The following is a 24973-nucleotide window of genomic DNA, read 5'->3' as shown; positions in this document are numbered from 1 at the left end:
AAATGGAAAATGGGTCCAACCCGGCCGTACTCCAGGCACAATTCCAGGAAACCCCGCCGTGCTCCGCAGGTGACAAATTCCGTGGGACACAAAATATTCCGCGGGAGGCACGTGGCAGATGTGAGAGTGTGAAATCAATCTGAGCCTGTGCGCTGGCAAAATGAGGATGTTTGCATTCGAGGGCCATAAATCACCGGCCGTGGCTGTGTTGATGCCTGGGTCACGATCCCGTCCCCAGAAGCCACCCCAGGTCACCGGCTGCAGTTCTGCCTGGTGCCGATTTCCTTTGCAGGGGTGCGAGGGGAGGGTGCCCGAATCTCTGAGTGTTTGGGGGTCTCCCTTCAGCGATTTGGCGATGGAAAAGCAGCACTGAGGCCGTCAGCTCCCTGGACTGTCCCCAGAACAGAACAGCGAGTCCTGCGTGCGCTAACGCATCCCGCTCTCCGCTCCGGGACTCCAAGCATCTCCATTTTCCTGGAAAGGATTTGGTCCCGTGTTAGCCCTTCATCACTTCATCTCCCCACATTTCCACTCAGTTACTATTCCAACATTTCACCTCCTTTTGTTTCCTCGCCACCGTGAATATTTATCACTCCGGGGCTTTGTTCAGGTTGTTTTTAACCTTTAGCAGCCAATTTGCTGCCACTTCCTAATGCGGTTTCTGCACAGCGCTGGGAACAGCCCCTGCTCCCACCTTTACCTGCAGACTTTGCTGATCTTCAGCTTCTTCCGAAACATGGGAATTCCAGCTTTTAAGTGAAGATCACGTCCCTGGAGCACTCACCAGTAAACTAAATTCTGTTGTTTCACTTAAAAACACAAAAAAGGAAAAGAAAGGCCAAAGAGAGCACCCCAATAAAGGAAACGGGGCACAGCGACATCCCCTCTGTGTCCACGGCAGCATCCCTGCGGGCAGCAGAGCCCGGGATGCCCCTGGCCCCGTCCCCCGGGGGTCTGTGGCTGCCCCAAGCCCCGGCTGGGAGGGACCGTGCCCGGCGTGCGGCGCTGGCCGGGCCAGGAGCCCCCTCTAGTGGGGCCAGGACTCTTCTCCCGAGCGGGACAACCTCCCAAAAATGCTGCTGGGAGATCTCCAGGAGGGCCCTGGAGAGGGTTGAGCGCAGGGGATGGGCAGGGAGCCCGAGCTCGGTTCTGTGCCCCTGCAGGGGCTCTGGGTGCTGAGCTTTGGGTGCTGATTCTGGTCCCTTCATTCCAACCTGCCCGTGCCTGAATGGGACCTGCAGGGAAGATGGAGAAGGGCTCTTCGACAGCAGCTGTGGAATACAAACAAGGGGGAATGGGTTCAAACTGCCCGGGGCAGGGTTGGATGGGATATTGGGAAGGAATTTTCCCCTGGGAGGGTGGTGAGGCCGTGGCACAGGGGGCCCAGAGAAGCTGTGGATCTCTGGAAGTGTCCAAGACCAGGTTGGACAGGGCTTGGAGCAGCCTGGGATGCTGGAAGGCGTCCCTGCCATGGCAGGGGTAGAACGGGATGGGCTTCATGGTCCCTTCCCACCCAAACCATCCTGTGATTCCACATGAAGTTGTTTGCTGCAGTTGGAACTTCTCAAGATCTCACTTTGAGGAGCTGTTGGGAAGGTCGTGATGGCAAATCCGATCCAGCTCGTTTCTCTCTCCAGGAGCTGTCCCGAGCCCTGCAGAGCAGAGCAGAGCAGAGCAGAGCAGAGCAGAGCAGAGCAGAGCAGAGCAGAGCAGAGCAGCCACCCCTCGCTGGAGGTGACGTCCCATGAAGACATTTTGAGCCTCTGCACTTCCTGACCTGGCTTTACTTCACGTGTCTGGGTCTGCCCTGCCTGCTCTGGAAAGAGTGAGTCCCCCAGCCCTGCTTGGCTTCGTAGCAATTCTGGGAAAAACAATCCAGGGCCTCTTTCTAGAAAAGGCACCGTGTTTTTTTTTCCTGCCGCAGCCATGCCAGTCTGATGTGGTGGAGAGGAGCAGCAGGAACGTGAGGATGAGGCTGGAGCAGTCCCTGCCCCTCCTGGGGCTCCTGCTGTGTGCAGGTGAGTCCCCAAACCTCAGGCAGCAGGGTGGGAGCTCGGTGCAGTGTGAGCTGGAAGGTTCCACGCGCTTAATTTTGGTTTTATCCCTCATCCGCGCACTTTTCTTAAAGCCTTTAGTGATCCTGGGTAAATAACTTCAGCCTTGGTGGGGTACCAGGGGTGGGCTGGCAGTTCCCACCTGAGCAGTCGGAATGCTCAGGTTTAGGATGAAGTGAAGAGCACCTGTAAAGGCTCTAAAGAAGGAGAGGTTAGTGTGCAAGGTAATCCATTAGGAGTTGTTAGTACAACAATAACTACTCTGCCAAAGTGCTGTAAATACCAATTTCTGTGAAGACAGAAAACCGTGTTTTATCAGTGGTCTGTTATTTCTTTTTAATATTTAAATTTATCCATGTAAAATAAAAAAGCATCAGGCCACCTTCTCTCCAGCCAAGTCCCGCTCTCTGTGGAATTCAAATCTGCAATCACTTATTTACGTTAGTTTTTGCAGAAAAAAAAAGAAAAATGTTTTTAAAGGAAATCACAAAACCGATTCACACCTCCTAAAATCTTTTTCTTTAATATTCCACCTCCAAAGCCTTCCATGGAGAAAGTTGTTTCCTACAAGGCAGAAAACTACACAGATAAACTGTTTTACAGTTGATTAAACTAATTTCAGGGAGTTCTCTTGCAGAGGACAGAGGTTTTTACCAGGATTTTCCAGCAGTGTTTGCTCCATGACAGTAAAGCAGAATTTTGGGGTTTGCACCTTGCAATAACAACCCTTTTTCTGAGCTGGGTTGGAAAATGATTCAAGTTTCCATTCTGCGTTAGGCTGTGTTAAAAATGGCTTCCAAGTTCAGAATAACATCCTGTCTTATCACCAGAATATTTCTGATGCCTTCAGCACGAGTGTGGGATTATAAACAGCTCTTTCAAGCAGCTGAGTTCAGAAAGGAGGTCCTGGGAGTAGGAAAGCTGTGTGATGTCTGTAGCTCAATTAATTAACATTTCTTATTCATTTTTTTTGCAGTTGGCATCACAGCTCAGGAGGGTAAGTGTATTTTACTGAAGTCCTTAATTATTAATCATGCTAAAAACTCCCAAGTATGCCTCAAAAGTGAGGACTAAGAGTCAAATAGAAAGATTTTAATTTTGTAAACATTGCAGGATAGAAAAATTTGCTGTTCATTAATTGACAGTGATCTTACTGATTGCAGAAATTGGTCCCTTATTATCACCAGTGTTGGGCATTTCCAACAGCACCAAGCAGTGAGGCAATGGTGAGATGATTTTTTAACACTCCTTATTTTTTTTTTTGCAGATGAAGAGCTGCAGGGTAAGTGAATTTTACCAGCATTCTTTAGTGTTTAGCGGGATATAAAGACTGTAGCTGACTAAAATTGGGCAGAAATATTTGATTTTTGCCCTTGGTTTCCCTTCTCACTGGTGCGTCTTCCCAAGGGGAATTCCTGGTGGAGATTTCTGGCACCACGGTGACAATCACATGTCCCTTTGAGGAGGAGGAGATCCGATGGGAGCTGTCTGGGAGAACAGAGAGCACCAAGGAGAGGAAATTCATTCTAAAGGACCATGACAGCACTCCTGCCAACCTGACCTGCTCCGTGGACAATCAGAGACGCCAGCTGTACCTGAATGCCAGAGGTGAGTGCACAGCCCTCACCCCGCTCCTTCCACTGGCAGGTTTTGGGAGCTGACACTCGGTTTTCAGTGCTGCCTGTGGGCTCTTTGCTTCCACGTTATCGCGTTCCTCAGGGATTCTTTCTTATTCTGAATGAGGCAGAGAGATGGGAGTTTGGGTAGCTTAGAAAGCGTGGTTTATTTTTCTGATTTTCTACCGGAAACGTGAGTTTTTGTTACAGGTATTGAGAGCTTGACCAGAAGTCACGAGGTTTTTATGGTTACAAGATTTTTTAAGGACTTATTAACCAATAAAATACTACCAACAAAGATATTTATGTTTCTAATCCAATACCAAGAAATTTTGTTTAATTACAGTGTGACCTTTCTCAGCCAATCCTGTTTGGACACACAAACCTATTCTGTCACCTTTGCAACTATTTTATTCTTTCTATATCTTAAACTTGTTTCTACTTAACACATCTCTGCTTTAAACTTTAAATTTACATTGTTATTTCCAGTATCTAAACATGGAAGCTTTTCCCAAGGCCTCAGTTCAAATCCTGTGTTCTTTTCCAAGTCTGGATTTGCAGTTTTGAGAATTTCTTGCACTCTTCAATCCTGCACTGGCGTGGGCGAATGTGGTGCTGCCCAGGCTATTCCCTCTCTGTGTGGGCAGTGACAGAGCCCTGGAGATGATTTTTGGGATCTCCCCTTTCCTCTCAGTTTGCCCTTTTCCCCATAGCCCTGTTCCAGCTCTCAGGTGAGCAGGAGCTGGGCTCTCCTGGCTCTGAGCATCCCCCTGCCCTCATCCCTGCAGTGTGTGCCAACTGCGAGGAGCTGGATGCGCTGATGGTGGCAGGGATCATCACTGCAGACCTCCTCATCACCCTGGGGGTGCTGATCCTGGTTTATTACTGCAGCAAAGGCAGGAAGGGACGAGCCAGCGCCTCTGGGGACCGTCGGCCACGAGGTGAGAGCCGTTCCCTGCTCCCCGTGCCATCCTCTGAGCACCCAGTGAAACCCTCATCCCCACGGCGTGACGGGGCGTCCTCTGCTCCCCACGAGCTTCCAGCCAATGCTCCTGCTTCCCACGGGTGCTCTCCAGGCTGCCTTTGTGCAGGGATGGCAGTGGCCGCTGTGCCAAAGCTTCCTGCGCATAGGAACCCATTTCCCAGGCTGTTCTGGAGCCCTCCAGCTCCTGGCAGCAGTTGCCTCTTCAAGAGCTCAGAATAAACCCATGGGAGATGATCCATGGTGTGCCTGGCCCTGGGAGCAGCCTGGAGGTCCCTCGTGGCAGGAATCCCCAAGGATTCACCCTCTCTGTGCCTCTGTTTCAGGTCAGAAGACGCAGCGTCCTCCCCCTGTGCCAAACCCAGACTATGAGGTGAGGAACTCTCCCTGAGTTTTCCATCCCTGCTGCCTGGGGAGGGACAGCCAGGGCTGGGGCTGGGGCTCATAGCCAGGTCATTCATCCTTGAAGAAGGTCCAGGTTTTCCTGGCAGTGGAGGAAAAAGATGGTGAGGGTGCAGCCCATTTTCCTGGTGCTGCACAGCGGTTTGTCTGGGAGCAGAACTGCAGCTCCCTGTGCTCTGCCCCTGCTCTGTTGTGCTTTTCTGCACGTGTTGTGTGGGCTCAGGTGAGGATTCCTGACCTGAGCCCTCTGCTGTTCCCACAGCCCATCCGAAAAGGCCAGCGGGAGGTGTATGCAGGTCTGGAACACAGGGGCTTCTGAAATTCCCAGGGATGACAGGCTGGAAGCAGCAGCACTGGGGCTAAAGGCTTCTGTCCAGCTTGTTCCCAGCTCTGCTGAGGCTCTGGCATTTTGGGATAAGCCACAGGACAGGGATGCACCATCCCACCCTGGGGTGTGCTTGGGTTTGCCATCAGGGAACAGAAATGGGCACGCTGGCAAGAGATTTCCTTCTCATTAAAGGACTGCAGCCTCACTGGTGGTTCCTGGTCTCCTTTTCCCCTCAACATTTCTTTCTGCTCCTGTGGCTTTTCCCTCCAGTTTAATTTCTGCCCTGAGTGCCCTCACTTGCTTCTGGTGCTTCCCTAGGCTGAGAGCTGATCCTTCTCAGGGGGATTTGCCTCTGACCTGGTCCTGCTCTCACCTTCACAGCCTGACCTTCATTTGCAGGCAGTAAAAACCACCCCCAAAAAACGGCCCAGCAGCAATGGCACAGGTGAAGAAGGGCCATGGGTTGTTTTGATGCCTGTTTCAGGTTGAAGCCACCCCCGTTCCTGGCCCTGAGCAGAGGAAGCAGCAGCAGAGCAGGGGCTGGGGTGGTTTAGCTGCAGCAGGATGCAGGAGGACCCAGCAGCTCCAGGATGCGGTTTAGAGGCACAGCTGGGTTCATTTACCACAACAGCACCTACACCCCAGCAGGGAGATGGTGAGATACACACAGCACCAGCCCCCAGCAGCTCCTAAACCACTCAGGGCCATGTTCTCGCCTCCTGCAAGCCAGTGCTGCTGCAGGGATGCCTGCTCAGCCCTCCAGTGGGGTGGGAGAAGCTTGGAGCACTCTGGGTGTACAGGGCCTGGATTTTGCTTCAACAAAACCCCTAAAATTTGCTACGCCCCAGAGCTTCTACCAACATTTTTGGGGTACTTCAATGCACAAGTTTGCCCCAGCCAGTGCCATCCCACACATTGCTTGTCTCAGCAGGATCAGCACAGAGTGCTTCCCTGCACCAGGGGAATATTTCTTTGTCCTTCCAAGGGTGAGGCAATGCCTGCCTGGTGTCTGTGTCTTGTTTTGGAGACTCAGACTACATGAGCTGTTTCTGCTTGGGGCTGGGGAGTGCAGACCTGGCCTTCCCAATGACCAAATCCCATCCCATGTGCACCTTATGAGACACCAGATCCCATCCCATGTGTGCCTTCCCCAGCACCTGGACACAACAGATGGGGCAGGGAGGCTGTGGGACAGGCTCATCTTTAATGGCAGGAATACAGGAGTGCAAGAGGTCATGGAATGAGCACAGGGCTACAAGCAGCCCATCCTGGAGGGACCTCCAATCAAAACCAGCATGCTGATGAAGGCAGTGTCAGAGCCTCAGAGTCTTCCCACTTCACTTGCGGGCACGGGTGGGAGCCAGCCGGCTGTACTGCTCATCCTCCCGATCCCCCAGGGGCTGGGAGGGGGAAAAAAGGGAGAGATGAGCCAAAACTGTGCCTGCCCATCCCTGGGAGGATGAGCTGGATCAGCCTTTGGAAAGATTTTCGCCACACTGAGGTGCTGAAGGTGCTCACACACACACACAGGGGTACTGAAGGTGTTCACACACACACACAGGGGTACTGAAGGTGCTCACACACACACACACACACACAGGGGTGTTGAAGATGCTCACACACACACACAGGGGTGCTGAAGGTGCTCACACACACACACAGGGGTACTGAAGATGCTCACACACACACACAGGGGTGCTGAAGGTGCTCACACACACACAGGGGTGCTGAAGGTGCTCACACACACACACAGGGGTGCTGAAGGTGCTCACACACACACACAGGGGTACTGAAGGTGCTCACACACACACACACACACAGGGGTGCTGAAGGTGCTCACACACACAGGGGTACTGAAGGTGCTCACACACACACAGGGGTACTGAAGGTGCTCACACACACACACACACAGGGGTGCTGAAGGTGCTCACACACACACACACAGGGGTACTGAAGGTGCTCACACACACACACACACACAGGGGTGCTGAAGGTGCTCACACACACAGGGGTACTGAAGGTGCTCACACACACACACAGGGGTACTGAAGGTGCTCACACACACACACACACACAGGGGTGCTGAAGGTGCTCACACACACACAGGGGTGCCCCCACACTCACCTGGTAGAGCTCATTGGCGATCAGGTTCTGCCTGTCAGAAGCTGAAGGAAGAAAGAAGATCAAGGTCAGGGATCAGGGGAGACACATTTACAAACAAACCCAGGAGCTGGCTGCGGCGCCTGGGTGCTACACACAGCCCTCAGAGGTGCCAGGCACAGCCCTCGGGTTTCTCCTGTCCCTCACCTCGTGACGTGTGGCCCCTGTCGTGGCCAGTGATGCAGTACACGGCCACTGCCAGGAACAGAGTGGCCAGCACATCCGCGATGACGATGCCTGAGATGGTGGGAGCGTCCACCTCGATGCAGTTCTGGCACACTGGAAGCCCAAAAGGACACGGACATTGAGGGCAGGGGCACATGCACAGTGCTCAGCCAGCTCTGCCAGTCCAACAGCAAGCAGCTGGTTTTGCTGTGTGACCCAGGGCAGTGGCACGAGCTGCCACGTGTCCCCCACTGCCACACCCAGAGTGGGGCTGGAGCAGCAGGTCATGGCACTAAATAAGGCTGCAGAGCTGTCCCAGTGACCACATGCAGAGGAACCTGCAGCAAACCAGTGGAGACAATTCCCAGACGAGGGGAAATTCCCTCAAGACTTGGCTTAGGTGAAAACTCTGAGCAGGTCTGGCTCTGGAAAAGCAGGTGTGCAACACTTACTCCGATAGTGCACCTGGAGGCTTTTCCTTTGCCCTCCTGTTTCACACACGTAGAGACCTCTGGGGTCGTCATAAGCTGTGCTCAGGTCCAGATGTGCTCCGTGTCCAACAGTGCTCCCATCCTTCCACCAGGTGATGTTCTTGTTGCCTTGGCCTTGCACACATTCCAGGAACACCTTCCCACTGAATTCCTTCACATACACCTGCCCTGGAAAAGGAGAAGAGAGCAGAAGGATTCGCCTGTGAGTTACGGACAGCAGTGCAGAACTCAGAGCTCCTTCATGGGGATGAAGCATCACATCAGGCTGTCCAAAAAAAACTCTGGGCAAAATAGGCTGCTCCATCCTTATTGCACTGATTCCTTTTTCCCCATCGGCCTTCCAAACCTTCCCGGGTGGAAAACCTCACCGAGCCTTGGGGCTCCTTCCCAGCATGTCCAGGGACCACAGCGAGTGTCCGGCCACTGACCCCACACCTGCAGACTCACCTCGGACCCCCCAGCTGGCCATGGCCAGACCGGCCAGCAGTGCCCAGGCACTCAGGACCCTTCCCCTGGCCATGGCCCGGCTGTGGTGGCTGTGTCCCCGCTCTCTCACAGGACGTGGGGAGGGAGAGCTGCTCACCACGAGGCACCAGCCGCCCGGGCTGCGTCAGGTACCGGATGCTGGTGGCTGATCCTCCCTCCCCCGGCAGCTGGGGATGGATGAGGTGCCCTGTGAGGGCAGGGAGGATGTGGGGAGCTGAGCTCCGGGTCCTCCAGCAGCCAGGAACCCTCTGCAGCCAAGGGCTTCCAGCAGCCACGGACCCCCAGGAGGCAAGGATCGCCTGCACAGCCACAGAACCCAGCAGCATCCACGGGTCCCCCAGCATCCATGGAGCCCCTCCAGCATCCATGGAGCCCCTCCAGTATCCATGGAGCCCCTCCAGCATCCATGGAGCTCCCTGGCATCCATGGAGCCCCTCCAGCATCCATGGAGCCCCTCAGCACTTACAGAACCCTGCAGAAGCCACTGAGCCCCCACCATCTCCCTGTTCCCCTGCAGCCATGGACCCCTGCCATCTACAAGTTCCCCCTCAGCCATGAAACACTGCAGGGCTGGGGAGTACCCACAATTTCCACGTCCCCCTGCAGTCACTGGTCCCCCACAGCCACGGAGCCCGGCATCCACTGGTGTCCGCTGCTAGCCACAGACCTCCAGCAGCCACAGCGCACGCTACCCACAGAACCCTGCAGCAGCCGCAGAGCCCCCCAAAATCCCCGAGCACCCCGGCATCTCAGTGTCCCCGCGTCTCCGCTTGTCCCCGCGCAGTCTCGAACCCGCGGCCCGTCCATCGAGCTCCGCGCCGCGGTCCCGTGTCCCTCGCGGCCGCCGTAGGGCGCGCAGCCATGGCGGCACGGGAGGGCTCTCTGGTGGCGGCCGTGCTGGAGCACTCGGGCCGGCTCGACAAAGAGCACCTGGGAGTCCGCGTCGGGCGCCTCTCCCGCCGCGTCGAGGAGCTCAAGGCAAGGGACGGCGAACGGAGAGGGCGCGGGGAGAGACGCGGGGTTGGTGCTGCGGCGGAGCCGGACAGGACTGGGTGTCCAGCCCTGGGTCAGCTCGGGTGTGCAGCCCTGGTTTGGACCGGGTGTACAGCCCTGGGTCAGCTGGACCAGGGTGTCCAGTCCTGGTTTGTCCCGGAGTGCTCAGCTCTGGTCTGGGAGTGCCCAGCCCCGGTCAGGGGGTGCCCGGGCCCTGCTCCATCCCGGGGTGCCCCGGCCCTGCTCCATCCCGGGGTACCCCGGCCCTACTCCATCCCGGGGTGCCCCGGCCCTACTCCATCCCGGGGTACCCCAGCCCTGCTCCATCCCGGGGTACCCCGGCCCTACTCCATCCCGGGGTGCCCCGGCCCTACTCCATCCCGGGGTACCCCAGCCCTGCTCCATCCCGGGGTACCTCGGCCCTGCTCCATCCCGGGGTACCCCGGCCCTACTCCATCCCGGGGTACCCCGGCCCTACTCCATCCCGGGGTACCCCGGCCCTGCTCCATCCCGGGGTACCCCAGCCCTGCTCCATCCCGGGGTACCCCGGCCCTGCTCCATCCCGGGGTACCCCGGCCCTACTCCATCCCGGGGTGCCCCGGCCCTGCTCCATCCCGGGGTACCCCGGCCCTACTCCATCCCGGGGTGCCCCGGCCCTGCTCCATCCCGGAGTGCCCCAGCCCTGCTCCATCCCGGGGTACCCCGGCCCTGCTCCATCCCGGGGTACCCCAGCCCTGCTCCATCCCGGGGTGCCCCGGCACTGCCAGGCTCTCTCTCCCCATCCCTGCGGTCCTGTCCCTCTGCCCCCGAGGTGACGCTGTCCCACTGCTCGCTGTCCTCAGGGAGAGGTGTGCACCATGATCAACAAGAAGTACACAGACTTCCTGCCCAGCGTTCGGGGAGCAGAGGACCTGGTGGCACAGGTGGAGGGGCTAGCCAGCAACATCGACCAGCTCAAGGCACACATCGAGAACGAGGTGACTCCAGGGGGACATTCTGCTCCATTTCATCCCAAATCTAGAGTCCCCACCTCATCGTGGGGTGTTTGGTCACTGCCCTAAACCTGCCAGAGCTCAGGGAGTGTCTGGACAACACTTCCATGGTGGGATTTTGGGGCTTGTGGCAGCACTCGATGATCCTGGGGGTCCCTTCCAGCACAGGAGGTTCTGTGAATTTTGTGACTAAGAGCCCTGGGTGATAATGATGCCTTGGGTTTTAGCTTTTATATTTTTCAGAGTCTCTCCTTCTTAGTGTGTAACTCTGAAACTTCATATCAGGTGTTAGTAAGTTCTCTTCACAGGGTAGTTGGACAAAACAATCCCTTCGTAGATAGAAAATCAAGGACAGCTGGTACCCAAAAAGCAGAAACAACAGCAAGGGAAAGTGGGCAAGCCAGGGGGGCTGAGACTTCATAGCCTGGGGCTGTGGGTTGGACAATTGACCCCAATATGTAGATGAACCAAAACTTAGAAAAGTGTTAAAACTCATGACCAGGTTGGATCTTGGATTTGATTTGGGTGTAGCCCTGGCCGGGCTCTTGCACTGCCCAAAGTGTATCCTTTCAATAAATGAGCTCTAAGGAATGCCTTGGAGTGACACTAGGGTGTACATTAAGAGCTGTCATTAAGGGCTTGTCACTTTTGTGTGGGTGGAAAAGTGTGTCACAGTGTCCTTCAGAAGGACCAGCCTTGGCTGTGGCAGAGGGTGTGACACAGGAATAAAAGGGATGGAGTTTTTTCCCTCCTCGCCAAATTATTCTATGAACAGAAATAAATGATAAATTAAATGTAAGAGGAAAATGTGTGTGCTAACAACTGCTGTCAATGAACTGAGAAATGTTGTTATTTTAGGTCCAGCGAGATCTAAATGTTGCTGGTGCTGAGTTCACAGAGCTGAAGCAGCAGCTGGAGAGGGACACGCTGGTCCTGAGTGTCCTCAAAAAGCTGCAGGAGGTGAGGAGGGGTGAGGAACAAAGGACTTCTGAACAACAAATCAATGTGATTATGCAGAAGCTGATTCATTGTTTACCTTGTACCCTACTTACACATTCTAAAACTACTCTCCATGCTATCATGCATTTTTTTACTTGTTGCCTCTATCTTGTCCACAAGCTCTGCACACACCTTGAAGGAAGTATGATTAGGTTACAGTCCAGTGCTTCACTGCCCACCTTTATCTTGGTTCTTCTAATCTTGCTGTTCTGTTTTTCAGCTTATTCTCTCCCATTTTAGCGCAGTTTACATTTCAGTAGCCTCGACGAATTCAAGAGTGTTTGATAAAACAGCAGAAAAAACAGCTAAAAATTGATAGGCTGGTGCACCTGGTATAAACTATGGCCCAAACTATTCAAAATACATTGCTACAGAGGGGGAGCAAAACAATCCTGCTCCTCAGTGCGAGGCATTATTGTGGGCTTCTGTTTTGGATGAGCGTGTTTTGGATGTAGCTTACAGATTTGGGTGGGTGTCTGTGGTGTAAGAGCAGAGCTGCAGTGACTCCTGCGTGTGTTTTGCAGTTTGATACAGCTATCAAAGAGTTCCATTCTGCCCTGCTGGAGGAGCAGTACGTGACAGCAGCCCAGCAGCTGGAGAAGGTACCAGTGAGCCCTTGGCAGTGCTGATCAGTGCCCTGGGTGAGTTCCAGAGTTTCACTGGTAAGGGCAGTGCTTACCCCAGCTGTGTTTGCTCTCCCCTGCCAGGCACGGAGCAGCCTCAGGATCCTGGAGTCCCGCAAGGGCTTTGAGCTGAAGATCCTGAAGGCCCTGGGCAAGGAGCTCATAGTGCAGACACAAAACATAATCTACCATCTCTGGCAGGAGTGGCAGAAGCTCATTGTGTGGAAGCTTCCCCCTTCCAAAGGTGCTCACAGGGTTTTTTTCACTCTTTCTACCCCACTGATGTGCCTGTTTTCACCTGCAAGGTGGGACATGCACTAAAACTGTTGGGCTGAGGAGGTTGGACGAGCTCTTGCTCTGGGGAGGGGGTAGATCTTTGCTTCTGCTGTGACACTGTGACAGCCCTGGGTGTGCTTTGGTGCAGGAAGCAGCAGCCTGGAGGCCGTGGTGCTCTCGGAGCTGCACTTGCACACGGTGCCACCCCAGGACAAGGACACTGCTGTCCCACCCGTGGCTGCTGTGCTGCAGGCCTTGGCTGTCCTGGGAGAGCTGCACTGCAAGCTCAAAGATTTTGGTAAGACAGACCCCAGAAACAGCCCCAGTAGCTCGGGGGGATTAACTGAGGGTTGTTTTAACACAGATAGTGAGATCCACTTCACTCCAGCAGGACACTGGGAAACTTCTTCCTCTCCTGGCCTGTGTTTCCCACTGAGGTGAATGCTGTAGCTCTTATTAACAGGAAAATATTTATTCCCATTATTTACCTGGAGTTATTTATCCTTTTCCTGACAATTCAGTGTACTTTTAATCTATGACTACGTGGTTTCATAGTCTGATGCTTGAAGAGTTTTACCTCATTATTAATTCCCTGATAGAGCTGATCAAGGGATTGTTCCTTCTGATTCTTGCAGTCTCTGAATCCAGAACAGTCAGGGCTGGAGCTCACTGGAGCAATCTGCTGTTGGAAAACCTCTGTTTTTCCCTTTCCTCAGGCCATTTTTTGCTGCAGTACATCCTGAAGCCACTGATCTTGCACCCATCTCTGGAGCCAGACCCAGAGGAACAGCCAGATGTGTTCATCCTGAGGTTCAGGTCCCAGGAGCTTGCCTTGGATGAGGCCTCTCCTATGGAGGTGTTTGACAAGATCAAGTTGGTTTTTGAAGTTCTGCAAAAATACCTGCTAAGTAGGTAGTTCCTCTCTTTTGGAATTAGTTATGATCAGTACCTTGTTCATTTAAGGAGAGTTTTCTAGAATAGCTAATTGTTCATCAGCATTATGTGCAAGGAGAATGGAGGAAAAGCTTTTGAACTGATGGAGGGTCTGGCCCAGGAAGCAGCTGTATTAAAATCCCATTTTTCTTCTCTGGAATGCAGATGTGGCTCTGGAGCAGCCTGGGGAAGGCAGAGTCACCCTGGCAGAGCTGCTGGGGGAGCTCATATGGGAGGAGCTCTCAGACTGCCTCATCCACAACTGCCTGGTGAAATCCATCCCAACCAACAGCAGCAAACTGGAGCAATACAAAGAGGTGGGTCCCAAAAACCCCCTCAGGTTTGAACACAGAACCCAGGCACTCCAGTGTGATGGCATGCCCTGAAAACCTTGTTCATCCTTTGCTTTTGCCTTTTATACCCAGTTTCACATTGTTGCCTGATTTTAGGAGACTCTGCTAACATAGAGCACATCTGCTCTCCTCAGGTGATCAGATCCACAGAGGAATTTGAGAAAGCCCTGAAGAATATGCAGTTTTTGAAGGAAGACACAACTGCCTTGCTGAAATACGCCTGCAATGTCAATTCCCACTTTGCCAACAAGAAGTGCCAGGATGTGATCATGGCAGCCAGGAACCTGATGACCTCAGAAATACACAACACTGTGAAGGTGACTGGGGATGCCTCACACAGTTTTTCCATCTGGAGAACAATCTAAATATTTTTTAATAGTGTTGCAGTGTTGTGTTTACCTTGAGTCTTAAATCTCTGCCATTCAGTGCTTTCTAATCTTGCAGATTCTCCTTTCAGAGCTCCAAATTCTGTTACCCTCTCTCTTGTTTTCCCTTAGATCACACCTGATTCCAGAGTACCCCTCCCAGAGCTCCCTGATCCTGGGTCAGGGGACCACTTGAAAACACACAGACCCTCCAACCTGCACAGTGGGATGGTGAATTTGGGGAGTGAGAGCAGGCTGAGCCCACTCACCCTGTCCCTGCCCACCTGCCGCATCAGCTCCTCTGTGCAGCAGCTCGTGGAGCTGGCTTATCACACCCTGCTGGAGGCCACAGCCAGCACAGATCTCTGGTAGGAATTCTTTGGCATTTATTAGTTATCGTTATTTATCAAGTTGATATTTATTTAGTAACTTGTGTGTCAGCCTCTAGCAGCACAAAACATCTGGCAATAGACTTAAAGAACTTTAAAGAATAGAAAATACTAAAGACTGGACTCAGTTATTACTCTTGTTTTGGCTGGAGGATGTGCCCCTGGGTTTGGGCAGGAGGCTGACACTGCTGCAGGCTGTTCCTTCAGGTTCAGCAGTCCTTGGAGTTCAGGTGTTTAGAAGAATCAAGCCCATCTCTTTTTTCCCAAACCAAGTGCTGGCCTCACTGTGAAAAGAGTTCTTGCTTTGTGCCAGTGAAACCAAAGAGCTCCAGCCCTTGGGGAAAAACAAACAGGATCCACATAAACTTGACTTTAACAGGCAGAGACCACAGCCCTGAAGCAGGAGAGTTGCCCAGGTAACAGCTGCCCTCAAGGGGCAGAGAGAGGGCTGAGTGTTCCACACACCTGGAGGGGCAGGGACAGTGTCCCCTTTGTTCTGGGCTTTCCTGTCTCCCTTCCACACTGAACCTGGAAGCACCACAGCCTTTGTGAGTTTTTCAGAATGTTGACAGTGCTGTCATTGATCCTGACAATCCCCTCTTTGTGCCAGTGCTTCATTGCTCATAAAACCTTGTTGTGGGGCAGGTTGAGGGTCAGCAGTGAGCAGGACATTAATGCCAGACTGACAGGATGCCTCTTTCCCTTGTAGCTGTTTGCAGCTCTTCAACTGTGTCAGGGACATCTTCCAGCTCTTCTGTGAGGTAGTGCCCATGTACCACAGGTGAGCGTGTCCATGTTTCCTCTTCTGAGGGGGAATACTGCTGTTGGAACAGTCCCACTTGTCCCCTACAGCCAGGGGCTCCATCAGTAAAAATCAGCTGTTCAGTCTCTTATTAGACCATACCTGTGCAAAGCAGGTGCTTGAGAGTTTCTGTGAGGTCATTCTTACGATCAGGGGTGTGGTTGAAGTTCTCACACAGCTGTATTTGTTTCCAACCGTGTAACTTTGACCTCGGATGTGATGCACACATTTTTCATGATGTTTTTCCTGTGAAAAAGAGAGCAGCAATGAAGATGGAGAGTTCACAATCCTGTCAGAGAACTTCGATTTTGCTCTAACAATATATATTCCTGTTTGAAAGTCCATGGCTGGAAACAGTGTGGGATAACACAGGGATCAAATGCCTCAGTGCTATTTCAGACTGTTTTCCTGACAGTTCCTGTGGGCTTGGGAGAGGTTCAATGTTTTCCCTCTGTCAGTCAGGCCTTGCCAGCACCATCTGCCAGACTGTGCGTTCCTGTAGGATACACACAACTATATTTTTAACAGAACCAGCCCTAAATAAACCCATTTCTCCTTTTCCCTTCTTGCTGGGCCAGGGAGAACCTGCAGAAGCTGCCCCAGCTGGCTGCCATCCACCACAACAACTGCATGTACATCGCCCACCACCTGCTCACCCTGGGCCACCAGTTCCGCTACAGCAGCGCCAGCGTGCTGAGCAGCGTGGCTGTCACCTTCGTGGACCTGGTGCCTGGCTTCAGGAGGCTGGGTAACTTCCCACCTTCCCCTCTTGCAGTGTGCTTGTGGATCATGTGGGAATTCACCCCGGCACTCGCTGCTGAAAGGTTTTGTGGAGGTGTGGCTGCTCACTCGGTGCGAGCAGTGGATGGGTGTTTTTTGGACAAGTGGCAAAAACATTTTCTTTTCGAAGAACATTTGGCTCTTTGAAACCTGTATCTTCTTATTCTCCAGAGCAGTTTAGTATCCTGCAAGATGTAGCACTGTGTTTTGGGATCTGCTGCTCAGTCCTTTGATATTTCCATTAGTTATTCTACACAAATGAGTTCAGAGATAAGTTTGTGTGAGCTAACAGGAATCATCCACAGCTCGTTCTGCTGCCTTTTTTTTTTTTCCCCAGCAGTGTTGTAGCTGCACAAGAGCTCACTGGTTAAACTGGCTCTGGGAGACTGGAGACTGCAAATTTGATTAAAAATAAAACATTATAGCAAGTTCATTCTTCAGCACTTACAGTCATAAATAGGCAGAGCAAATTTAGTAATTGCTTAATTGCTTCTCCCTGCTTATTTTGCTGCTAAAGGGGTGGAGTGTTTTCTGGCCCAGATGCGAGTGCAGAAGGGAGAAATCCTGGAGAGGCTCTCGAGTGCCAGGAATTTTTCCAACATGGATGATGAGGAGAATTACCGTGCAGCAAATAAAGCCATAAAGCAGGTAAGGAAGGCAGAGAAAGAACATCCCAGTGCCTGCAGGTATCCTGAGGAGGGTGCAGTGTGTCATGCCAGCCCTGACAGCTGTGGAACTGCTAAAAAACCTGCTTTCTGACATGGTGGTTTGGGTTTTTTTTGTCCTGGGCTGTGTCTTCAGCAGGATTACACCATTGTTCCTCCCCATTTGTGCTCACCTGATCCCTTTGTTTGCCAGGGTTCTGTCTGTTGTCACACTCAGCTGTTGCCTTGCAGGTGCTGCACCAGCTGAGGAGGCTGGGCATGGTGTGGCAGGATGTGCTCCCTGTGAACGTGTACTGCAAGGCCATGGGGACCTTACTGAACACAGCCCTGGCAGAGATTGTCACCAGGATTGTAGCCCTGGAGGTAACAGCTATGGGGGTGCTGGGGACAGCATCTGTCACCTCCAGAAACTCTCCCCACAATCACATTTCAGGGGAGCAGTTCATTCGCACAGAAATTATGATCGTGTATCCGCAGAAAATGTTCACAACCCAAATTTTCCATTTCACTTGGCACTTCAAAAATAAACCTCACCTGTGCTCTGTTCATGTTCTCCCCTTTCCAGGATATCTCTGCAGAGGATGCAGACAGGCTGTACTCACTCTGCAGGATCATGGTAGAGGAGGGACCCCAAGTTTTCACCCCTCTCCTTGAAGAAGACAAAAATAAGAAGTACCAAGAGGAAGTTCCAGTCTATGCACAGAACTGGATGACGTTCAAGGAGCTGATGATCATCCTGCAGGCCAACCTCCAAGAAATTGTGGATCAGTAGGTGTTCTTCTTTCCAGCTGCTTCTCCAGACCTGTGCCAGGGAGCTGGAGTTGGCAGGACTGCTAACAAGGGTCAGGATCAGCTCCTGGCACAGGTCCTTGGAGACTTGAGGTGCCATTTCTGGGCAGGTTACTGACATAAAGCTCTCCCTGTCTCCCATCCAGGTGGGCAGATGGCAAGGGGCCTCTGGCAAAGGAATTTTCAGCAGCTGAGGTGAAGAGTCTGATCCGAGCCTTGTTCCAGAACACGGAGAGGAGAGCAGCAGCACTGGCCAAGATCAAGTGACTCCACTTTGCACCTCTGGCTTGTGACACAGCACAAGTAAACTAACTCTTGAAAATATGTTTTTTAATTTCATCTTTCTTATTTGTACTGGTGTGAAAAACTTTGGGGTTGGGTAAGTGTTGCAATTATGTTGAGACAGACTGGACTGGCTTCACCAGCAGTCCTTTATTAGAAACCTTTTCCTGCATTCTTTTAGTGAACTTTCTGACAGCTCCAACTCCTTTTCCTACAGGCAGCTCCACACAGCTCTGACTCATTTTCTTTTCTCTGCAAGTTCCCTTCTTCCTTTCACATAACTGGTTAACCCCAGCCTGTCCTTTTCCCAGCCATCTTACCCTTTCTGTCCCTCACACAACTGCATGTCCCTTCCTCCTCACAGCACACTCCATCCCAAACTGCAGCAGGCTCAGTCTCTAACTGCAGCTGGTGGCCAGCTAACCCACTCTTTTATAGCACCCAAATCCATTGGGCAGGCAAGGCTGTTTGCACTCTCAATAACCAGTACAGCTGTAATCCATTAGGAGGAATTGCTTTCTGTACTATCCTTTCAACCTGTCTTCCCACAGGTGAGTGCTTCCTGGAGCTTGGCTGAGGGAAAGGAGCATTCCTGGCACAGTGTTTGTGTAACCTCATCTCAGGCTGGGCTCGGGGCATTTTCAGTGCTCAGCTGGGACTCTTCTATGCAGTTCTACATCAGGGGACCTGCAGCCCCTCTGTGACCTCTTCTGTCCCTCAAACCACAAGTGGAACCCACAGACTTGGAGAGCTTTTGATATCTCTCCATGAAGTGCCAAACTTTCCCACCTCAGCTTCCCCTGAGGAGCAGACCTCGAGGGAGAGATGCTTTAGAGAGGGATTTGGGGGAGGGAGATCCTGTGCTGAATGTGGTCAGGGCACAGGATTTCTCACAAGTGGGAAATTTCTCCTATTCTTCATGGAAAATAACTTCAAACTGATTGAGAACTTCTCAGTGTCTGTAGAAGCTGGTTCAGCTCCTTCCTTTATGTTTCTGTTGGGTGTGAACTGTGTAATTCTGGTGTCTTTCTAGTGTTGTATTTTCTGTCCTTCAAGAATTATGAGAAATGTAAATCAATATAAAAAGGGAATGAAAGGTGCACTCAGAGCATTGAGTCACACGAGGCTGTGTTTGACACTTGGATTATTGTACATTTCTTTGAATTGAAAAACTCAGAGCATTTTAGCCCAGAGACCAAGGTGCTGCACACATGGAGCAAAGTCCTTCTTGCCCTGTAGTGCTTAGAAGAGTTCCAGTCAGGAATTTAATGTTTTAATCTGTCCTCTCCTGTTGTCTTCTTGTCATTGGCACTTTTGTCCCACTCCTGTTCCCATTTCCAGGCACTTGTGCAGGGGCTGATGCTTTCATTCCACCCCAGTCCTTGCAGAACTCTTCTGTTTTTATTTTTCCCCCTTTGAGTGTTCCCAGAACACTGGCATCTCATGGGATCCCCTGCCCCTTCAAACAGTAGTAGAAAAATTTTGAAAAACACTTCTCCCCTGTTGATTGTTCACAGAACTGTAATTTGCTATTTTCTTTAATAAACTATTTATACTGAGCACGTTTGGGAGTCTGTTTGGGTTACAGTGAGACGGGGGACCCAGTCCTGGACTGTTCTTCACTTGTGGGAAGGGCAGAGTGTTGCTGTGTGGAGTCAGTCCTTGCCTGATTTCTAGTGGACCTAATAAAATCAATTTTAAAAGGAAACAAAAAAAGCAACCCGTACCATGAAGTAGGTTGTCCTAAAGGCTTGTGCATGCAGGGAAGGAGTTCAACAGGACAAACCTGGGATTTGTCTGAGAACAGATGAGGCTGGGCACAGAGCTGGACTCACCTGGGTGACCTGGTGGATCCAGGGCAGCAGCTGAGCCACGTTGGTGTAGACCCCGGGGTGGTTGGGCTCAGCACAGCCCCGGCCCCAGCTCACAATTCCCACCAGGCGCCACGTGGATCCGTCCCAGCACACCAGGGGCCCCCCACTGTCCCCCTGTGGGGCACACCACGGAGTCACAGCCTGCTCTGGGTCCTGAAGGCTCACCCAGTGCCACCCCCAGCCAGGTGCCACCACCCCAAGCCCCGTCCAACCTGGCCTTGAGCTCTTCAGGGAGCATCCAAACCTCAGGGCAGCCTGTGCCTCCCCAAGGGTGTCCCCAAGGGGGCCGCAGGCACCCCCAGCCCTACCTGGCAGGCGTCCACGTGTCCCTGTAGGTGTCCTGCACAGAGCATCCTGGCCGTGAGCTCACCCTTGTACACACAGGAGCTGTTGCACCTCCGGGTGCCAATCAGGGGCACCAGGGCCTCCTTCAGCGTCCCGGCCACCTGTGCTGGGGACAGGGACAGAGAGAAGGCAGGAGGGAAACCCAAGGGAGAGAAGGGGACAGCAGGGGACGGTGGCACTGCCTTAAGGGATGAAATACAGATGGGATTAAGGCAGGGCGAGCATTTGGGATGGAAGCGGCTGGACAGGGCTGGGGAAAAGCTCCAGGCAGTGCCGAGGGACTCAGGGGAGGAGCTCACCTTGGCCAGGTGTGGTGTAGCCCCAGCCCGACACCCAACACTGCGTGCCCTGCAGCAGGTCCTGCGGGGAGGGCGGCAGGCACGCGGCTCGGATGGCACCTGGTGACAGGGACAGCTCAGAGGGGACAGCTCCGGCAGGACGGGCTGCAGAGCCCTCAGCCTGGCTCGGGGATGGCAAAGGCTCCTGGTCCAGCAGCTGTGGCACTGCCACCTCCCAGGAGCTGCCGGCTCTGGGCACGCTGTGCCTGCCCCGTGCCAGCCCGAGTGTTCTGCAGGGGACAGGGCCAGGCTGGACATTGGGGCTTGGAGCACCCCGGGACAGCTGGAGGTGTCGCTGCCATGGTGGGGGTGGAACTGGGTGAGCTTTAAGGCTCTTTCCCACCCAAACCATCCTGGGATTCTGGTTCTGCGAGAGGCTCAGGCTCAGAAGAGGCTGGGTTTGGGCAGCTTTTCACTGGGGGTAGGACAGAAAACTCCACAGAAGGACACGGGAGCACCAGGACAGCACCAGGACAGCCCCTGACCTGAGAAATTGAGGGGCACTTGGAGCCTCATCAGGGCGATGTCGTAGTCGAGGTTGCTGTCGTTGTAGAGCGGGTGTGGGATGATTTCCCGGACTGGTACCCCGGCCTCGGGCGCCAGGGAGCTGCGAGTGACAATTCCTGCAAAAACCTGCCAGGATGGGGCTGGCAGCTGCCTGAAACCGAGCAGGACGGGCACTGCCCTGAGTGTGGGGCAACGAGCACCGAGGTGTGGGCTAGCAGTGGGCACAGGGAGCCAGGGATGGGCACAGGGAGCCAGGGATGGGCACAGGGAACACGGGGATGGGCACAGGGAGCCAGGGATGGGCACAGGGAGCCAGGGATGGGCACAGGGAACCCGGGGATGGGCACAGGGATCCTGGGATGGGCACAGGGAACACGGGGATGGGCACAGGGAGCCAGGGATGGGCACAGGGAGCCAGGGATGGGCACAGGGAACCCGGGGATGGGTACAGGGAGCCAGGGATGGGCACAGGGAACCCGGAGATGGGCACAGGGAGCCAGGGATGGGCACAGGGAGCCAGGGATGGGCACAGGGAACCCGGGGATGGGCACAGGGAGCCAGGGATGGGCACAGGGAGCCAGGGATGGGCACAGGGAACACGGGGATGGGCACAGGGAGCCGGGGATGGGCACAGGGAGCCAGGGATGGGCACAGGGAACCCGGGGATGGGCACAGGGATCCTGGGATGGGCACAGGGAACACGGGGATGGGCACAGGGAGCCAGGGATGGGCACAGGGAGCCAGGGATGGGCACAGGGAACCCGGGGATGGGCACAGGGATCCTGGGATGGGCACAGGGAACACGGGGATGGGCACAGGGAGCCAGGGATGGGCACAGGGAACACGGGGATGGGCACAGGGAACACGGGGATGAGCACAGGGAACCCGGGGATGGGCACAGGGAACACGGGGATGGGCACAGGGAACACGGGGTACCTGTGCACACAGTGAGCTGCTGTGAGGATCCACCCGGGGGCCAGCACGGAGCCTCCACAGCGGTGCTGGGAGCCCTGGCACACACTGACCTGCCAGGGCCAGCGCCCGGGGGACACGTCTGTGCCCCCCACCACCCTCACGGCCCCCGCCTGCAGCCCGCACTCTGCAAGGAATGGAGGGAGAGGCTCCAGCCCTTCCTGCTGGAGGGCGAGGGAAGCAGGGGAAATGGGAGGAGAGAAGCTGCTGCATCGAGGCAGGGATCCTGGGGACACAGGGGAGGAGGGAATCACTCACCTGAGCACTGCAGAGCCACAATTCGACCGGACTGGCAGCTGCTCCTGTGTGGAGCAGGTCAGAATAAACATCAGCCAAAATCCCCGCAGAGCTCCAGGGCGGCTGCAGCAGTTCCCAAGGGGGTGTTTGCTACACAGCACCTGCTCACCTCTGGGCTTCAGCCTGAGACAAGGCTCCAGCAAACCCTGCTTGCCCCAGAGCTGCCCTTACCTGACCTGCCACGTGTCCTCCAGGCTGCCCTCCTGCCCGGGTCTCACCTGCAGAACTGCTGCCCAGCGCCCACCTGCACATCCGTCAGATTCACTCCCTTCTGCTGGGTCATGCTGCAGGAGCGACAGGAAACGTCCCAGAAGGGGTCAGGGATGTGACCCTCCCACGGGAGTGTCACAGTCCCTCAGCTCTGGCAGCTGGGAATGAACTTCTTGGCTGGCAGGACCTTCTGGAGCCCAGGGAATGGTGTGGCCTGGCTCTGCTGCCCTGACAGCCCCCCCAGCTGCTTTTGCCAAGACCAGTCCCCTTGGGAAGGGCAGCAGCTGCTGCCTGTGCTGTGCCCACCTGAGGTACCCGAGCTGCTGGCAGAGCAGGGTGCCCAGGGAGGGATCCCAGTGCCCGTGGCACACCAGGAGCCAGCCAGGATGTGCCTCCACCCGTGCTTGCAGCAGGGAATTCACTGTGTTGATCCTGAAAGACACTGAAGCCATTCCATTGCAGACAAGCTGTGTGTTCCCAATCTCTGTGCCGGATCATGCAGAGCCAAAGAGGAAAAAATACACCCTAAACCCCAGAAAAAATCCACTTCAGGAATTAGAAACTCTAAATGAACCCAGTCAGAGGGGTCACAGGCAAAGGAGTCATGAAAGAGTTGCCTTTGCTGGGGGATTCCTCCATGCAACGAAGCTGCAGTGCTGAAGGGTCCAGCAGGACTTCAGAGAAAAGCAAAACTGCAAAATGCAGCAGACAGTGATCTTTCAAGAGCCTCTTTTCTTGCCAGGCCTGGCTCCCCTCTCCCCACCACTGTGACATCAATCAAAGGTGCAAACCTGTGCTGGGAGCCCCCCGGACCACGGGCTCTTCCTCCTCACCATCATCACACGCTGGGATCACATCCAAATCCTGCTCCTGGGGGAAGCCCTGCTCTGTCTGGGGCTCCTTCCTGTGCTTCACTTCAGGAGACAGAGAAGGTGCTGAGGGTGGGCTCACACAGCCCAGAGATGCCCAAAAGTGGGCACAATCCTGCCCACTGCAAGAGGTGAATGAGCCTCTCCAGGAGCACAGCTTTGCCCCTCCCCGAGCCAGGGCTGAGCAGGGAGCTCCCATCGCCCCACCCCACTGCTGGCACCCCAAAATCACTCTCGGAGTGGCAGCAGGGCTGTCCTGGGGGGGACACTGACCGAGCAGCCACGTCCCAGCCGCCATCCCTGCCAGCAGCCCGGCCACCCCCAGCAGCAGGAGCATCCTCCTGGCGGTGCACAGAGCCCCAAGGGACACCTCAGCAGGATCTGCAAGGGAGGCAGAGAGGCTCAGCGTGGTCTGTGCGTCTCTCCCAGCTCTCCCAAACCCCTGGTGAAGGCCCTGGAAGGTCGTGCACTGATTTCCAGGGCTCGCCTGCTCCTTTCCCAAAGGAGGAGCTGAGCTAAGCCCTGGATTCTGCCAGGGCTCAGGACGCAGAGCCCACCCCGCTCCCAAAGGCCACAAGCAGCTCACCCACCGTGCCCTGGGCAGGGCTGCGTGCCCGGTGCTCCCCTCCTGCGCTCGGCATCCTCGGCGTGGCTCGGGCTGCAGGGACAGCGGCAGAGCCCCGAGCAGCTCGGTGCCAGGGCCGGGTGTTCGGGAAGGGGCTGAGCTGTGGGATCCCTGCTCAGCATGGCAGGAGCAGCAGAGCCCAGCTCAGCTCCCCAGGAGCCAGCTCAGGTTCCTGTGCATGCGCTGAAGGCGCTCCCTGTCCCCAAACCCCCCTTCTCCTGCTGCCAGGGCTCTGCAGGGCTGGGGCCACGGCTCAGCCCCCCCACCCCATCCCCCGATATTCCAAGGGGACTCTCCTGTCCCTCTCTAGAGCTGCACCGAGCTGGAGCAGCAGCTGTGGGGCTGCCTGAGCCCCCGGAGCCATCTCCCACCTGCTGCCCCCCTTTCCCCTCCTGTTCCTGCCACATGAGAAGCCCCAGGAACTGCTGGGGCTGCCAGCACTGACCTCCAAGTCCTTTGGGAATCAAAACTTCCTGGAATGGGGAGTAAAATCAGAGAAAATCCTGGAGCTGCTTTTTCCCACCCGCACATCTCCTGCCAGCCGTGGCAGGTGAAGGACAGGTGAGGGCTGGTGGGGCCCCATCGCTCCATGAATCCCCCCAGGGAATCAGCCCCACCTTCCCAGGAGCTGGATTTCACCCCCTGGGGCACACAAGGAGCAGCAGAGGACAGGCAGCAGCTCCCAGCTGGCTCCCAATTCTCTCTCGTTGTGAGTTTCCACCCTGTGGCTGGGCTGTGTTGGGACAGGAGATGATTTTCTTAGCACAGCAGAGCTCTGGTGGAACTAAATCCCTCGGGCTGCTGCATCCCCTCATCCTCCTCTGCCCCAGCCCCCAAAACCAAGAGCAGCTGAACAGACTGGAAGAGCTGTCCCATGGAATAAAGGCTTTTTTTTCCCTTAACTTCTCCATCCCTGACAGACACAGCTGGTGCCTCGGAACACTGATGAATTTTTAACGCTATTTAACCAAAGAAGATCCCATGAATGTTTCATGACCTGTCCTGCAGGTT

The 24973-nt window shown here is 54.5% G+C and overlaps 4 protein-coding genes across 4 annotated transcripts; 2 read left to right on the top strand and 2 right to left on the bottom strand.

Moving 5' to 3' along the window:
* Positions 1-1803: 1803 nt before the first annotated feature.
* Positions 1804-5587, top strand: LOC134053618 (T-cell surface glycoprotein CD3 epsilon chain). The gene is made up of 8 exons (XM_062508723.1): positions 1804-1825; positions 1925-2018; positions 3031-3051; positions 3322-3336; positions 3462-3662; positions 4459-4611; positions 4979-5025; positions 5317-5587. The coding sequence occupies exons 2-8, from the start codon at positions 1970-1972 to the stop codon at positions 5371-5373; spliced, it is 543 nt and encodes a 180-aa protein (XP_062364707.1). The 5' UTR covers positions 1804-1825; positions 1925-1969; the 3' UTR covers positions 5374-5587.
* A 1011-nt stretch (positions 5588-6598) lies between these two features.
* LOC134053636 (T-cell surface glycoprotein CD3 gamma chain-like) lies at positions 6599-8770 on the bottom strand. The gene is made up of 5 exons (XM_062508746.1): positions 8646-8770; positions 8160-8366; positions 7690-7821; positions 7507-7547; positions 6599-6782 (listed from the first exon to the last, which is right to left on the bottom strand). Exons 1-5 carry the CDS (start codon positions 8716-8718, stop codon positions 6720-6722), a joined length of 516 nt encoding a protein of 171 aa, XP_062364730.1. The 5' UTR covers positions 8719-8770; the 3' UTR covers positions 6599-6719.
* Positions 8771-9545: 775 nt separating this feature from the next.
* Positions 9546-18799, top strand: ZW10 (zw10 kinetochore protein). Its single transcript, XM_062508730.1, has 17 exons — positions 9546-9662; positions 10520-10654; positions 11528-11629; positions 12193-12270; positions 12376-12535; positions 12716-12865; positions 13284-13475; positions 13666-13817; positions 13988-14170; positions 14351-14586; positions 15317-15388; positions 15988-16157; positions 16707-16837; positions 17086-17217; positions 17420-17622; positions 17790-17946; positions 18477-18799. The coding sequence occupies exons 1-16, from the start codon at positions 9546-9548 to the stop codon at positions 17908-17910; spliced, it is 2334 nt and encodes a 777-aa protein (XP_062364714.1). The 3' UTR covers positions 17911-17946; positions 18477-18799.
* A 799-nt stretch (positions 18800-19598) lies between these two features.
* Positions 19599-24545, bottom strand: TMPRSS5 (transmembrane serine protease 5). Its single transcript, XM_062508552.1, is given in 15 exon segments — positions 19599-19607; positions 19761-19913; positions 20108-20250; positions 20444-20542; positions 20968-21136; positions 21919-22088; positions 22220-22263; positions 22430-22481; positions 22484-22542; positions 22775-22952; positions 23086-23160; positions 23260-23382; positions 23611-23718; positions 24408-24435; positions 24486-24545. Coding segments are annotated over 15 exon segments (1470 nt in total).
* Between the last annotated feature and the right edge of the window lie 428 nt (positions 24546-24973).

This window comes from Cinclus cinclus, chromosome 25 (genome assembly GCF_963662255.1).
Source record: "Cinclus cinclus chromosome 25, bCinCin1.1, whole genome shotgun sequence".
In the NCBI taxonomy this organism is placed as follows: Eukaryota; Metazoa; Chordata; class Aves; order Passeriformes; family Cinclidae; genus Cinclus; species Cinclus cinclus.
The sequence above is the reverse complement of the archived record's forward strand: the minus strand, read 5'-3'. Positions and strand labels throughout refer to the sequence as shown.